This window comes from Acanthisitta chloris, unplaced genomic scaffold, assembly GCF_000695815.1.
Source record: "Acanthisitta chloris isolate BGI_N310 unplaced genomic scaffold, ASM69581v1 scaffold1629, whole genome shotgun sequence".
Classification (NCBI taxonomy): Eukaryota; Metazoa; Chordata; class Aves; order Passeriformes; family Acanthisittidae; genus Acanthisitta; species Acanthisitta chloris.
Window position 1 is genome coordinate 17,769 of NW_008692883.1, and position 15,844 is coordinate 33,612.

The 15,844-nt window shown below is 37.8% G+C and overlaps 1 protein-coding gene across 1 annotated transcript in view; it reads left to right on the forward strand.

The window, feature by feature from the left end:
• Positions 1-1,690: 1,690 nt before the first annotated feature.
• Positions 1,691-15,844, forward strand: part of EIF3H (eukaryotic translation initiation factor 3, subunit H) — a gene marked incomplete at its 5' end in the record, with an annotated part of 67,561 nt that continues 53,407 nt past the window's right edge. The window contains one exon of the mRNA XM_009082825.1: positions 1,691-1,847. Within this exon, the coding sequence (XP_009081073.1) occupies positions 1,691-1,847 (157 nt within the window). The remainder of the gene's footprint in view (positions 1,848-15,844) is intronic.

Consider the following 15,844-nt stretch of genomic DNA (forward strand, 5'->3'; position numbering starts at 1 on the left):
ACAGTAATGGGTCAGTGTGCCTAGAAAACTTAAGAGCAGATGGGGAGAAAAATACTGGAAAAGGTGAAGCTTATAAGATTGTAAAGATGCTCAGAATAGTTATATAGTAGACAGAGAAAATGATATGTTGTAATGGATTTCCTGACTGTGGAAGATGAAGTTTATGACAAGTATGTGATAAACCTTAACTTTACACTAAATGCCAGCTGAATCAGTGTGCCTAGAAAACTTAAGAGCAGATGGGGAGAAAAATACTGGAAAAGGTGAAGCTTATAAGATTGTAAAGATGCTCAGAATAGTTATATAGTAGACAGAGAAAATGATATGTTGTAATGGATTTCCTGACTGTGGAAGATGAAGTTTATGACAAGTATGTGATAAACCTTAACTTTACACTAAATGCCAGCTGAATATTATTTATGTGCTGGCTCTGAGGTACATTCATCTTCTACATCCAGGTGTTCTCAAACTGGTGTTTGCTGTGTTGCTTCCGTCCCTGTTAAATTCTCCTCTGCCCACTGATCTTAGTTTCTTTACTTTAATCCTATGAAATGAGGTGTATATAACCAATGTATACCTTTGTCTCTGCTCTGTAGACCTGTTTTAATAAATTGGATGAAAAGGTGTGGCTGTGAAGGACTTGAGTGACAGATGTGAATGCGTATTGGGGTGAAATGGTGTTTCCTACCCAGCATTGAGAAGCTTCAATACAAGTGTAGCATGTTCACTAAATACCATTATTTATGCAATATCTGACTTTGGGGTGGTTGAGCTGAAGCCTATGAAACCAGTCTGTTTGCCAACAGACAGTAAAGTAGTAGTGCTTTAATGAAAGCATAAAGAACATTTTCTGTTGCATTTGGATGGATAGATTAGTGTTTAGTGAAATAAACCTCACCTAAGCTGGACAAAGCGTAAATTCTTTCAAGTCTATGCTTGTGCTTAGTGTTTTATCTTATTATAGTAGTTGTTAAGCATAAAATGTTATTTAAATGTAAACTGTTTCCAGCAAACAGTTGACTAATTTTGAGTGGTTTTGTTCATACTGTTCCAATTTGCAGTATCATCTCATGAGGGTTATTCATTGTAGAGTTCAGATTTAGAAACGTGAGAATTGCATTGTTAAATATGAGTAGTTTATTTCCTTTGTTTTATCATGGATTTTTGTTACATACCCTATGACACACAGTTTGCAACTTATCATCTGGAGCAAAACTGCAAAGAGATGCAATTTTGAAGGTTAATGCAACTGAAATTTGATGTGGTTTGTACCTTAAAAAAAATTCTGACAAGTTTGTGCAGAGTTATTCAAGGTGTTTTGTTAGTTTCTTGTGCAGTGTTTCCCTCAAGAGGGAGCTTATTGGCCCTGCAAGATAGTGTTAAAAGCTAACAGTTACCACAACAAGGTAAGGGAAAAAAGATCAATATTTAATTCTAGAATGGTGTTTCAGAAAATTGGTTGAGAACTGCATTTTGATGGTTCATTTAATGGCCTTTTTTATTCTTCTATAATATTAGTATGGCTGCCTGTTCCTCAAACTGTTATAAAATGGCTGGTGTTTAAGCCAGTATCTCACTTGGTTTGCAGCTCTAACCTCTACGATACTTCAGCAAATTTAGAGTTCTAGATATATAGTTTGAGGACAAAAGAATGCATTGCATGTTATGATTTTCTTGTTTTGTGTTCTAGGTTGTGTTAAAGATCATCAAACATTACCAGGAAGAAGGACAGGGGAATGAAGTGGTCCAAGGAGTGCTCCTGGGTCTTGTGGTGGATGACAGACTTGAAATCACAAATTGCTTCCCTTTCCCTCAGCATACAGAAGATGATGCAGACTTTGATGAAGGTAATGGTTACAGTTTTGCAAAACTGTAGGTAAAAGAGAAAGCCCATATGGGTTTAAAAGGATTTTATTTTTTCCCACAGGGAGCAGAAACTTATATGTAATCAGAGATTTTTTTTTTAGTATGACAGTGGGCTTGCTAAAATCAGTGGGTTAATTGCAGTGCTGTCTTGACTATCTGACTTAAAGCTTGTCTGTATAAGGAAAAATATAGGAATAAATACTATATTATATGGACACACTTATTTTAGGGTAAGATTGTCCACACAGCAAGTTCCATTAGTTTCTTGTCTATAATTCATATAGACTTAAGCTTTTTATGCAAATGTCTCTGTGTACATGTGTGCACACATACACATATGTGTGTAGCTTGGGATATAGATTGCCTCTCTGTGGATTTATGTGTATGTGTGAAAGGCTGGAGAGCTGAGCTTTGTGGGTTTACGATGCTTTGGCTACCTGAGATTTGGGTGATCTTTTTGCTTCTCCAAGTGAGCTAGAAAGTAACATCGGTGGTTTCTGTCTCAGTGTTTCCTTACTGGTCCTAGTGATGTTTTGTTATTGACACTGTAAGTCAGTATCATTGACTTGACACAGAATGACATAAAATGTATAAAGTAAACTTGAAAGGCTAACAGTTCTACTCTTGGTAATACATGTTTGTATGTGTGTGTTTAATGATGCTAGTAGAAAAACTTCTTTATTAGGGCTTAAAGAGAGTCAGTTTAACTTCAAGAGTAACTGAAGAAGGCAATATAGTCAGAGAAGTTACAGTTGGAAACTTGATTCTATCTAATTTTGAAAATTCAGTTTGAGCAAGATTACTTAATCTGTGAGTATAAACTCCTTTTTCTTGCTTATAATGAGGTTAGGTATTGAATTAATTTTTTGTCTTAGGACAAAAGAATCTCAGACCCTGCCTTTAAAATGGAGATAATTTTAAGAATTTTTTGCAACTTGGTAAGATTTCTTAGCTGTTTAATCCTTCTTTGTGGGATTAGACAGTTTGCTATAAGAAAAAAAGTGCAAAACACAAGGGAATCTTAATTGTCCTACATTAACATAGTGCTTGAGTCAGAACTATATATTATTAAAGCCTAGAAGATGTTTTAAAGTTTCCTTCTCTTCTGGAGCTCTTCAAAGGATTGAAGTAATCTAAATTTTTAATTGCACCCTATGCTTCATTTTTTTTTCCTGTAGAAAATAGCTGATAGGTGAGTGAGGAGTGAAATTAATTTCTTAGTTTTTGGCGATGGATTTATCTCGGTATATGGTGGCTTCCATGCTGAGCTGTAAGCTTGTGAGCTGGTGTGCAGGGTTCAGCTGTTCCTGCTTGGGAGAAGCTTCATTCCAAGAAAGTGATTCTTGGTACCAGTCTTCCTTTTTCCCCTTTTTAGCAAGCAGGCAATAGTCCTGGCATTAAGTAAGTCCAAAGGCAATGCTGGTGGAGCTTCCCTCATGTGGATACCTTAGCTTGTCAGCCTTCTGTTGCCATGCCAGAGGCACAGAGAGCACAGCAAGCTAGCCAGAGTGGGAAGTGAGCCTGTCACAGTGGTGCTGATGCCTCCAGCAGTGGCAGGGAGTCTGCAGCCAGGTCAGGGGAGCTTGTCAGAGCTGAACCCTGTAAGCCAACCTCAGGAGACACTTCTGTTGGTTTCCATCTTCCCCAGCCTCTACTAGAAATGTTCTCTCTGTATTTGTCTCAGTGAAATACAGTTAAGTAGCCTGAACCATTTGGGAAATGCAAAGTGCTCATGTTCATTCTGCATTCCCTTTACTTGGGGCCTCCTCAGCCCTTTAACCTGTATGGTAGAGCCTAGGGAAGATGAAAACCCAAACAAAATGGCTCTTGAGGTTGCCAGCTTGAGCGTTCGGTATCTTTTTAGGCTTCTCAGAGTTGTCTTCTGTCTTGCCAGTGCAAAAAACAATAATGTTTTATAAATACTCTCTGTTTGTTTTCCCTGGAGCTGTGTTTCCCTATGCAAGCATCCTGCCAGATTTTCAAAAGATTCTTTTCCTTCTACATGCAGATAATCCAAGCAGAGAAATCTCTTGTTATATGCCAGAACCTTAAAATTCAGGATGCTAAAAACCAAACCAAACAAGGCACCTCCTTCCCCCCAAGACTATGTTACATCAGTCTCATAACTGGCTTTATGTATTTGCACAAATTCAGACCCAGAGATAGGGAGGGAAAGTATAAGAGTCTTGGCACTTCAGTGATGCTATTGCACACAGTAGGACTTAACATTGTTTCCTTTTGTCAGGTTAGCTTTTACTGTCTTTTCTTCTTCCTTAGTGTATATTTTTATTTGGGGTTCTTTTTCACGCTTGTCTAACATTTTGGAAAAGGAATATTACTATTGAAATTCGAAGTTCCTGGGCCTGCAGAAAGCATTTCTTAGTGGAGTTTTGTCATACTTGATCCAGTTGTTAGTGCAGGGACTGAGAGGCCACACTACCCCAGCTGCCCTTCTGAGGGGAGGAAACAGGGAGCAACCATGGTATGGTTATCTGTTGGGAAGTTTCTAATCTGCTGTGCTGGGAATTGAATGAATACGCCCAAATTTCTTCTGTATAATTTTGCAGGAGCTCTAGGAATGGGTCACCTGAAAAACTCATTTGCCTTGTGGTCTCGAGGTGATGGTTGCTGGGATAATGGAGCTTATGTACAGGAGGGTGGTAGTTAAGTAAACAAACTGTTGGATAATTGGCAAGACACATTTACGCAAATGTTTTCTTTTTCTAAACTGTGCAAATCTAATATAAAACACATTTTTGAGAGTACTAAGAAAATATTCTTAATTTAAACTTGAAAGAGGTATGTATGCATGACACTTAAAAATCAGTTTGATAAGTATTTCTGACTTGCTAGCAGCAACCATTTCTTCAGATATGCTTAGCTATGCCTTTGTTATGGTGCCGTTTTGTCTCTTGCTCCTAATGCCTGAGATAATATCAGATTTTGACTATTTGCTGTAACAGAATGCCTTCAAAAATCAAATATTTTATTTAAAAAACAAAAGCCCATACCCAAACTTGTTCTTTTAGTTCAAGAACATTTTTTTAGTGCAGTTTGAATTGGACTGTTTCTAGAAACTAGAAAACATGAGAGGTTTTTAACATCAGGTAATTCTTATTACAACTCTGGGAGGGCTTTCCACCATTTATGAACCCACAGGTGTTTTTCATCTTAAAAAGTTTCTCCTGTACTGTTGTCTTGCTATGATTCTTTTAACAAAGTGTAATTTTTTTGTAACATTTTCCTGTCAGGAAAGTCTTAAACACTTAGGCTGGCCTGCTGTAGCACAAGACTTCCAGAGGGGTTGGAAGGGTTCAACCCAGCTGCCTGCTAGAAATCTGTAGGTGAAGTTTGGCTGATGATGTGTGAGCTAATGGAGGAAAACTGTTGAGTCTTCAGCAAAAGATGCTTCAGTGTGAATATCTGATATTTTGGGGCTGCATTCTGGACTTTTTGGTCAGGCATCTACTTTTCAGATAGTTGTGTTTCCTTATTGCTGGTGCACCTAAATCCTAAATTGGATTAATTTTTCAAAACACAGATCTTTAATTTTATGAAGACACTGTCAGTGATCTATACATATAACGCCTATTCCTGTGCCCCCTGTCCTGTCTTCCACCTGATGGATTCAACTCTTGTTTAGGGAAAATCAGATTTCTGCTCTAAGGTTTTTTGGCTTAGGTACTTCTGTGAAATGATGCAGTATTCCATCTTATCTTTGTGGGGGTAGTTTTCTGAGAACTACTTTCGCTTCCAAGCCTTTGTCTGAGTATAGTTTTGCTTTCTTTCAGTTAAGGGTTACAAAAATCCCTTATTTTCTGTATGTTCCTCTTGAGAAATACATCTGTTTTTCCTGACTATAAATTTTGTCTCTAAGCAACATATTAAGTTCAAACCTTTGCCCATTGTAGTTATCTTCAGTGCTTTTCATTGAGTAGCTTTTCTCCCTGTTTAAAGGAAATTATATTTCTTTCTTGGAAATCTGACAGGTAAAAATACAGTGCACACCTTGTGATTCCTGATAGATCTTGTGAGACATTATTTTTGAAACAGATTTATTTCAGCCTGATGTATTTTAGTAACTTACAAAGCTGAGATAATAAATTAAGTGCTGTAGTAATTATGCCAATAATTTCAGGCAGTTTTATAATTATACATTAAAATACGTTCTATATGGTTGTGACTTTCTTTTTTAACTATGCAGAATTTTCATTGGATTTCTTCTGAAATGCTGCAGACGAAAGGCTGATGCAGCCTTCTCCCCCTGCCCCCCCCACATGATTTTTACTTTCTCACCTGAGAAGGTTTATTTTGTTTTTCAGTTTTCAGGTTAGAAGTACCTAGAAATGATAAAAGATTCTATTACCTGCATTTTTCTGTGCTGTAGGTTGTGTTTAGTTGTATCATCAGTCAGTAACAACTAGAAATAACATAGTGCAACATTTCCACAGAAACACTCACCATTTTCTTTAGCCTCAAATGGCTGCAGTTGCATGTGGAGAGAGGTGTCACAGCTCAAAAACAGCAGTTCTTCAGGGTTTTACTCAGCCAGGGGCAGCACCAGTTGGTACTGCTGAGCCTCCCCTGCAGTGCTGCCAGTATGGTCATCTGCAATTGGTGGCCCTTGCAGAAGCAGAGGAGCTTCAGGTAGGTAAAAGCAACATGCCTAGAAAAATGAATTCAAAATAAAGCAATGAACTGAATATGTGCTTTTGAACTGGTGCCTACAGCAGTGAGAATGCAGGGAGTGTTGGCTCTGTTGACGCCCCTCTAGCTCGTTTGGAAGCCTGAGGTTGCATTTCTTGAAGTGAAGCTATGGTCTGCTGCACTAGTTTGACAGCATTAGGGCTTCAAGGCCTGAGTCACAGTTGTTCTTACACTTCCCAGCATACTGTGTCTGCATATGTGTGGTGGTGTTTGGTGGACTGTTTTGGCTTTTTTAAAAAAAAGCATTTTAATAAAAAGGCTATTGTATTGTAGGGTTTTTTGGTTTGTTGTGCTAGTAATTTGGCTCCCCAAACAGCTGTGTGAGTGCAACTGGAGACATAGTATGGACACCCTAAGGTGCTTGAACCCATTGTGTGGTCAAACCAGAATCTCCCAGAGAGTACATATATGCCAGTAGGGTCCAAATGGACTCTGTGAGGTTTGATTTCTTTTGCTGGTGTTGCTGTAGAAGTCCTGATGTCATTAAATCACAGCCTTCTAGCAGTGTCAGTTCATCTCCTCTCTCTAAAGGCTTCTGTCGGAGCTGGATTTTATCAGCTTTCCTTATGAAAACAACTTCCAGTTATTCCCATTTTAAATCAAAGGTTTTATCAGTCTAGGCATATCTTGTATTTCTCTTGTATTGTTGCAGGACAGAACTTGAGTATGCAGTAACTGTAACTGTGTTCTGAATAGGCAAATGCAATTCTAGCTGACATTTTATTCTGTTTGGTTTTTGTTGGGCTGTTTTGTGTTTGGTTTTTTTGGGTTATTCTCTTCAGGTATTACAGTTGTAGCTCATGTCTATTGTCTTTTATTATAAGAAAATTGAATGTTTATGAAGTGCAGAAATCAAGTTACATGAAATTTGAGTTTTACTTAACAAAGGTCAGGAACAGATGACCCAGAAGCTCCTATATCACAGCCTTGGTTCTGGCTCCAGTTGTAGTCCGTTTATCTGAATTCCTCATCTGTGTTTTTCATAAGGCCTGTAGTAATTTAGGAAGAAAGCTATTTTGTGTAAATGTTGACTTTTCAATTCCTAAGTGCTGGCAAAAGCCTGTCAGGTTTGTGCATGCATTTATGAAGTTTTGCTTTGTTCCCTATGTAAAAGGATACTGAATTGTAAGTTGGATTTTTAAAAATCGTTTAGGTGTAATGAATTCATAAAATAGTCTGTAGGCTTAATAAGAATTAATTTGTAAAAGGATTCAGGTGGTTATGACAGAGGGTGGATGGTCAGTTGTTAAACACTCAAAATGATCTCCTCTGATCTTCCTTTTTTTTTTTTTGGGGGATTGCCAGAACTTATATTGTAATATACTGATGGACAAAGGGGTTGGTTATTAGGTGTGCTTAATTGTCATATAATAAGATGTATCACATAATCAAGGTTCTTTAATAAAGCTGCTCATCACACCTGAATTTTTTTGTACTTCATGTGTCACTAGTGCAATCTCTTGATTTGTTTCCTACAAGGAAACTAATATTGACATTGTGTAATGGTAATGGTTCGTGGAGCGGCAGCATGTGCAGGGCTGTGTCTAAGTTTGCATACTGCGCAGGATTACCTGTCCTGGAGGTTTGTCTTTATTGGGCACGGAAGAAATCCCAATAAAGAGCAACTTTTCAGGGTGCAGGATGAAGTGCAGATACCTGGACTGGTCCGTGTCAGATACGGCAGTGGGTGCCAAAGTGTGTTTTTGTAATAAATGCTAAGAGGAGTTACTGTAATGAGGTGAGCTGTGCCGGGGAGCGGCGGGTGCGGCCGCCAGGGGGCGGTGGTGCCCCGCGCAGTGTGAGCCCTGTGTGCGCTGTGTGCCCTGTGTGCGCTGTGAGCCCTGTGAGCGCTGTGTGCGCTGTGTGCGCTGTGAGCCGTGTGTGCGCTGTGAGGGCTGTGGGCGCTGTGAGCCGTGTGAGCGCTGTGAGACCTCGGGCTCTTCGGGACGGCAGAGCCGATCAGACACTCCATGGATGTGTCTGCCGTTGTTCGGCAGCTTCGCTGGTTCTCCCCACCGCGAAACTCTCACAGGAGGCAGCACCGTTGATGGAACTACTTGCCTTGTTTATCTAAGAGGCTTTATGCTGCTGGACTGTGCAGGCTTAAAAATTACTTATCAACCTTTCCTATTTTGATAGTATTGCAAACTGCCTGAAGTGCTTTGTTTGCTGCATTTCTGGAGTTTCAAGTTGTTTTTTACTGTAGAGGCAGTGCTTTAAAGTTGCAGGTTAATCCTTTTGTTCAACATCTAATTTTGTATCAAAAAAGAGAAATAATTTTGCTCTTTAAAGTACCAGGCACGTGAAAGTTTTATTTAAATCCAGGTCCATTGAAATGTTCCTGCCAAAGAAGTTAGCGTAGCTTGATTTTAAATGCAAAATGTTCTACTAGCTTTTAGCCTTTTTTTTTTTTTTATTTCAAGGAAACATATTTCATGTCATTTTTCCTTCAGTAATTTTAAACAAGGAAACCTTATGGCTGCCTAAATTCTGACATAGGTTGTTTGCTTATTTTTTTTCCGTAATCCACGATCACAGTGGATATTATTATCATATTTAATGCACTTCCACACGGAATTTTACTGAAAATTCTGCTTTAAAATATTCACTTATTAATCCTAAAGATGAAGTTAAAGAAGCATCTATTTTAAGTGATAGCTATTTTGCTGTATATAACTATCTTTTAGCAGCATTACAATGAGCTGGAAATTATATCCAGCTCAGTTATGCATTTAAACATTTCACTATATGCAAATTTTCAGCTTGAAGTCAGGAGATTTTTACTTCATAGTTTGTGTTCTATCTTAGCTGTATTCTTTATTTGAAATCATAAGATAATTTAGTTTGTTATATGGATATTTCATATAATTTTGTAAGACTTGCAGAAACTCATTAATTTTTATGTGGTCAGCAATATGAAAGCCCAATTTATTTTACTTGTAATTTAGGTAAAATATTACAAATGAGCTATTCAGAATTTGATTTTTTTCTTGCTAATATAATCAGCTCAACTTTGACTAAAGACATAAAAGCACACAGAAGAGGATAACCAATTAAATAATGAAAGTATATTCAGATATTTAATATATGTTCTTTGATTTCAGGCATCGGTTTGATTTTTATGCCTATACTGTAGTTTGTGATAGTGATTTGAAAACATTAAAGCTTTATTCTTGCTGTTTACTACAGGAGAGAAAATGCACAGGTTATTTACCCTGAGTACTCAAAATGGATTTTTTATGAATTACACAGAATCTGAAAGTTACTTCATTTTTACAAATCTCTTTAATGTATTTGTTCAGTTTAGGGAATATGTAAGAACTCTGAAATAAGAAAATATTTTATATTCTCCCACACTTAAAATGGCCCAGGTGCAAATGACCCTGTGTTTGTATTTTATCATTAACTTGTGGGAATAGTATGGAAATCAGTATCTAATGTGCTATTTCCTGTTAAAAGCAGAGCCTTCCATGTAGGTCTTTTAGCTGTTCTACTGCAGATTAGTTTGTGAAATGGTGTTGCTGTGAACATAAGGCAAAGGTGAAACTTGCTGGCTCTTTTTTTCCAGATGTACTCTGTCTTTTGCTAAGCATTTGAGTTCTCCTGTACTGCAGTTCAGGAAAAAGTTTGGAGATAACCATTTGTATTTTAAGGAAACAGGTTTTTTTCAGGCAATTGCTAGAACGAGATAGACATCCTGGTAGATGCTGTCTTAATCTTGCCCAGATGGGTGCCTAAAGTTAGCAAAGTAGTAGCCCTAGGCTGCCTCTGTGTTTGGGGAAAGTAAGGCTTCATTCAGAAGGAAGCCCAAACCATGTGGAGAGAGAACATTGTCAGTTCTGTGAAAAACTTTCAGCTTCTTTATCCTTGGTTATTATTCCTCGGTCTTGGGCAATGTGGTGCAGGAGTGGATGTTTCCATTGGATGCCTGGATCATAGTCTGTTTTTTGCCTGTCTTGCCTTGGTCTGTAGCATGCTCTCTCTTAAGAGACTGATTGCTTGTGGTCCTTGTAGTCCCCCAAAGCCTTGGCCATACATTTGGACTCATCTGTTCTTTTGGTAATACTTCTCCCAGTGGGACTGGACCAAGAGGAAGAGAGAATTCTTTTAACACCTTCTTACTACCTTTTTCCATTCCCCCTCCTTTCCTTTTTTTGCTAATGCAAGTATTTAGCCATTTCCTTTTGCGAAGAATGCTGCAATAAACTTGAGGAACTGAAGGAAAGCACAGCAAAATGAGCAAATCCTGTGTTTTTTTTCTGAGAGCCGAAATGAAGGAAATGTCTACAGTTCTACTGAACAGCAATTCAAATCAATACATCTGGGTGAAAAAGTAATAGAAAATGATTGAAATAAGTAGTAGCAGTGAATTAAGAAAAATAATTTTGGCTCTTACTTCTTGCTCCATAATGTTTTCTGGAATTCTCAACTGCATAGTCTGGAAAAATTATGTAGCATTGTTCTCTTCTAGAAGAAAATGATACATACTCAAGGTATAGTACATATTAAACCCAAGCTGCACCTCTTTTGTTCATAGTGTTTGCATTTATTTTATTGATGGAAAGGCAGAGGCATGAAACTGGCCAGAGGTTCAGGACTGAGTATTGAATTGAATACTTGAGGAACAGACTTCAAATCCATTTTGCGAAGAGGAAACCTACTGCAGCAGTGGAGTTAAAGGGATAAGAAATTGTTTCACAAAAATTATGAAACTGAAAAGATTTTCTAGACAAATAATACTCTTTGATAGAAAAGAGAAACATCCATGGTAGAGTTAAAGTTTATAGCTATATTCTAGCATTATTTGTTTATGATTAGTGTGTGTTGTTAAATCCAGTGGTGCGGTCAAATATATATGAAGAAACTGAGAAGGCTCAAACTGAGCAAATCCTGTGTTGGTAAGACTCTGTGTGGAATCTTAATAACAGCAGAATTTAAGAAAATAAAAACTTCTTTAAAGCTCTACTGAAGATGAGCGTTACTTGCACATGTAATAGTGTATGGTAGCTTAAATGTATATAATTCCTTACTGATTGCATCCACAAAATGTACTTATGGCAGATAAGGTTCTCACCCATCTAGCTTAAAGACATTTACTCTATTTTGGTTTGTGGTGTGCCGGTCGAGAAGTTGCTGTACTATGCAGCTTGTCTTTTGTTCCACTGTTTGCTGAATACACAGTTTGATTTCTTTTATTGGATTGCATGCTTCAGTACAGCGTAAATTCATGCAGTAGAAAAATACACATTAAAATAGATTGTTTACTCTTCAGTAAAATACTCATATGTTTTGTAGGTTTAGTGTGATAAATCCTCTCTACATATTTATAGCCAACATGCAGTATTGTGGAGTTTTAGTCAATAACAGAAACAGAAAGATTTCTTAGAACTTTTTTAGAAACAAGACAGGCATTTTCTTTGTGCGATATATTTAGGTCATAAGGGACATCTGCTAAGGATAATTTTTTAACACTTGCTAACAATCCTAATATAATATGGTGTATTCATCAGTCATATTGTTCCTGACTTGGCTGGTGTGGATTTTAGTGATTCCCGATGTGCATTCAGGCTCCCTTAATTGCTAGTTTCTTGCTGTTCTATCTTATTGTTTTGTAGGACAATGCATAAGCAGGCACAGAATAATCAAAATGGTTTCCCTGGCCATATTAGGCACCTAACAAGAGATGTGTTTGCTGTGCAATGTGTACATGTTTTTGCAAGTGGAAGTCTCGTTGAAACTAAATCTTACCAGGGAAGTAATTCAACAAGATTTGAACCATGCTATTCAGCATCTGTGTGTGTGTGAAATATGTGTATTTATATACATGTGTAGATATATTTTTGTATAAAAAACCCTGATCCACGTAGTATCTCTTGCAGCTTTTATAGTGTTCTTTTATGCAGCAGAGAAATTGGAGGGGTAGGTTAGGGAGGAACTGCAGACACGAAACATCAGGATTTTGGAGAAATATTGTGCCAGTTTTGTGCCTTTGGTTGAGAAGGAAAAGCTTATTCAGAGATACTTGAGGTACAGCTGAGATCTAATCTTTTACGTTTTAATGAACTCAGAATTTCTCTTAGCTGCAAGGCGTTGGAGTCCTGAAGAGGTGCATGCTATGTTCCTCCAGCTCACACACGCAGGGCAGAGAGCGCTGGGCTTCATTGTCTGAGGGGAGACAGGTTATGGTGGGGTTTAGGTTTTGATACTAGTGAAACAGGAAAACTGACCAGATGCAGTTTGTCAAAATTACTGAAAGGGCTATTTGCAATTTGACTTCCATATGTAGATGAAATACTTTTCCTTCCCCCAGCATGTTCTTTATTGTTTAGTTTTTTTTTGCTTTTTACCAGTTTGTATTACTCCACACTGTGTTCTTACCTACTGATGGGAAAACAGTTGTTTAATGCTTTAGGATAATTGTTCTAATCATTAGGTGTTTTATCTTATTCCACTTTGTGCATCTCTGAACTCTTTCTGATAGTGAAAGGAAAAAAAAAGGTAGAAATTGTAGCTTTGCAGCAGGTTGGGGAAACCTTTCTTTATATCTTACTCCAGGTGTTTAATCTTGCTTAAAAGCAAGTGTTATCCCTCTGATCAATTTTGGGAGGAAACAAAAGGACTTTATTTGCTAGATTTGTTACTCATTTTTACTCATTTGTCTTAGCCAGGGACATTAGATGATCTTTAAAATCCTGCATAGCTGCAAAACATGAAAATTGTTTGTTGTTGGTTTCTTGTGTTTTTTTGTTGGTGATGTGTGTGCCCCCCCTGATTCTTTAAGTGATTTTTACTTCTCTAACAAAGCATGTATGGGGAAACTGGTTTGGGCTATTAAAGCAGTACTGTGGCTATTAGGTCAATGTTGAAAGACCATAGTCTACAAAAACGTTGGTTTCATTCAGAGTTTAAGTCTGTCTGTAGCTGTATGGCTTAGTTGAAGTATTTTACTGGGCTTAATCATTGTTCTCTGCATTGAATAGCTGAAAATTTGATTAATTTATGCACTGTTGATTGAAACAGTGGCAAAAATTTTACGTGGACTCCTTTACTTAGAGTATACCTACAAAATGTGCAATTTAAGCAGAGAGCTGCTGATTTTCAGTGGCTGCAGCCTGGGATAAAGGAGCAAGGGAAGACTGAGAAGGGAATTGAAGACGCTGTTGTAAGGATGCAGTTTGGACACTGGGTGCCACTCCTGGTACACACTGAGGCTCCAAAGCCTTTCTCACGCGCTGGAACAACAAGCACTTGTAAAAATGGAGGTCTTTGTTACTCAAGAAATTCTGAAGGTCTTCGTCCCCTGAGCCTAGTGGGTCTTGTAGTTGAAAAACATATTCCTGTGTCCTACAAAGAGTAACTAAAGCTATAAGGGCAGGATTTTGGGGTTTTTTTTTGTTATTATTTCAGTTCTACCGAGGGTGATTTTCTGGACTTGATGTGTTGCTGTCTAGTTACATGGCTCCCATCATGTATGAGAAAGTCAAGATTGCAGCACCAACTATTTAGGAACTAGACCAAAGACTACAGTTCTCCTCAGGAATAGGGAAGATAATTTCAAAACAAAAAAGTGGGAATGAAATATCTCCCTGCAAGCTTTTTTTATATCTGTATGTTCTCTCATGTGCTTGTTACTTCTTCGATTAGTTCAGTGTCAAAATCATTGGGTGGTCTGTTACTGATGGAAGACTAGAGGAAAGGACAGGTGAGGATTGGTTTGGATTGATCAATTTACAGAATAGGGAATTAGAGGCATATAGTGATGGTTTCCAATAGGCACCAAGTGCTGGAGATGCAAGGAATGCTGAGGAGATGGAATAAGGAGTGGGAATAAGAAATGTTTAGATGTAAATTGGAAGGAGGTTATGCTCCCACCCTGAAAGCTGGGTAGCTCTCAAACTAGGAAGCGCGACCTGATTTATGCTTTACTGTGCTCATGCCCAGAGGCGTCAGCTGGCGCTGGGTGTCCCGAACATTATACAAACACATACTAGCTCAAACATTTTAGAAACAGCGCAGGAGTTTAGGTGTCCAGGTCTTAATGGCTTTCAGTGGAATATTGGCATCTCTGCCTGGCTAATTTGGAAACTGAAATTTCAGTTATAACTGAAAGGCAAATAGGGGTTTGGAAGGCTAAATGCCACAGCATTTAAAAAATGTTAGACTTCGAAACCTGATTTTCATACAAAAAAATTGTCTACTTTTTTGTTTGAAGAGGAAATAGTGGGCCAGAAATTGAACTGTGCTTGAGGGGGAAGCAAGACACTACTTGAAATAATGAATGGCAGGGTGAGGGATGAGGGGAGCTCCTTTTAAAATTCTGCTTTGATGCAATGGTGTAGAATTATAACCAAAAAGTCCCTTTATCCTCAAATGTAGATTTGAGCTCGTGGTGTTACTTTTTAAAATGACATTTGGAAAAGGATTCCTGTTATTCACAGTGCTCCACTGTATGACACTTAACTGAATCTTCCAAGATATTTTTCTTATAATGATGTTTGAAGTGAAGAATTAATTGATGTATTTGGATGCATAAAACACAAAGTTAAAATGAAGAATAAATGTCATATTATCTTTTATTTTTTGTCTACTTGCTGTCAGAGCTTATAGCCATTTTAAAGGTAAAGACTTTCATAAGTAGTTAAAAGTTTTGACTGTGTTTTTACATGAAACTTGCAGGTTGAGTCTCTTAAAGTTGCCATTAAATTTTTTGGACTTTCCAGGACAAAATCATTGGCTACAGAAAACTATGACAAGCATGACTCATTTGGTATCTCCTTTGTAATTAGCTAAGTTTTACGTAGATGGTGAATGATACAAAGCCACACTGGTTTCTGTGGGTTTGCCAACTGTGTCAAAAAGAAGATGTAAAAATCCATATTTTCAGAATTTTTTCTGTTTTTTTTTTCCTTTTTAATATTAGGCCTTTTTATCACAAGGCACCAGATACATAAGCAGAGCCAGAAATGAAAATAACTGGCACAAACCTTCTAATGTTGACACCTGGAAATCTATTAAATGGGCCACTTGAAATAATGAATAGGGCCTGTGATAAGCTGGAGCCACCTGGGTTTTATTGGGCTATTTGATGCTTTGATCACAACTTTATTTAAAGAGGTGTCTGTTTACAGTGTCAGTGTTCCTTGTCATCGCTGTGATTTAGATTTTAATCTGACACAATGCAAAGAGGAATTGCAAAAATCAAGACAGTTCCCAAATGGGAATTTGGTATGGGAGAGATGCTAGTTCAGTGTGTCAACCTGGGAACAAAAGC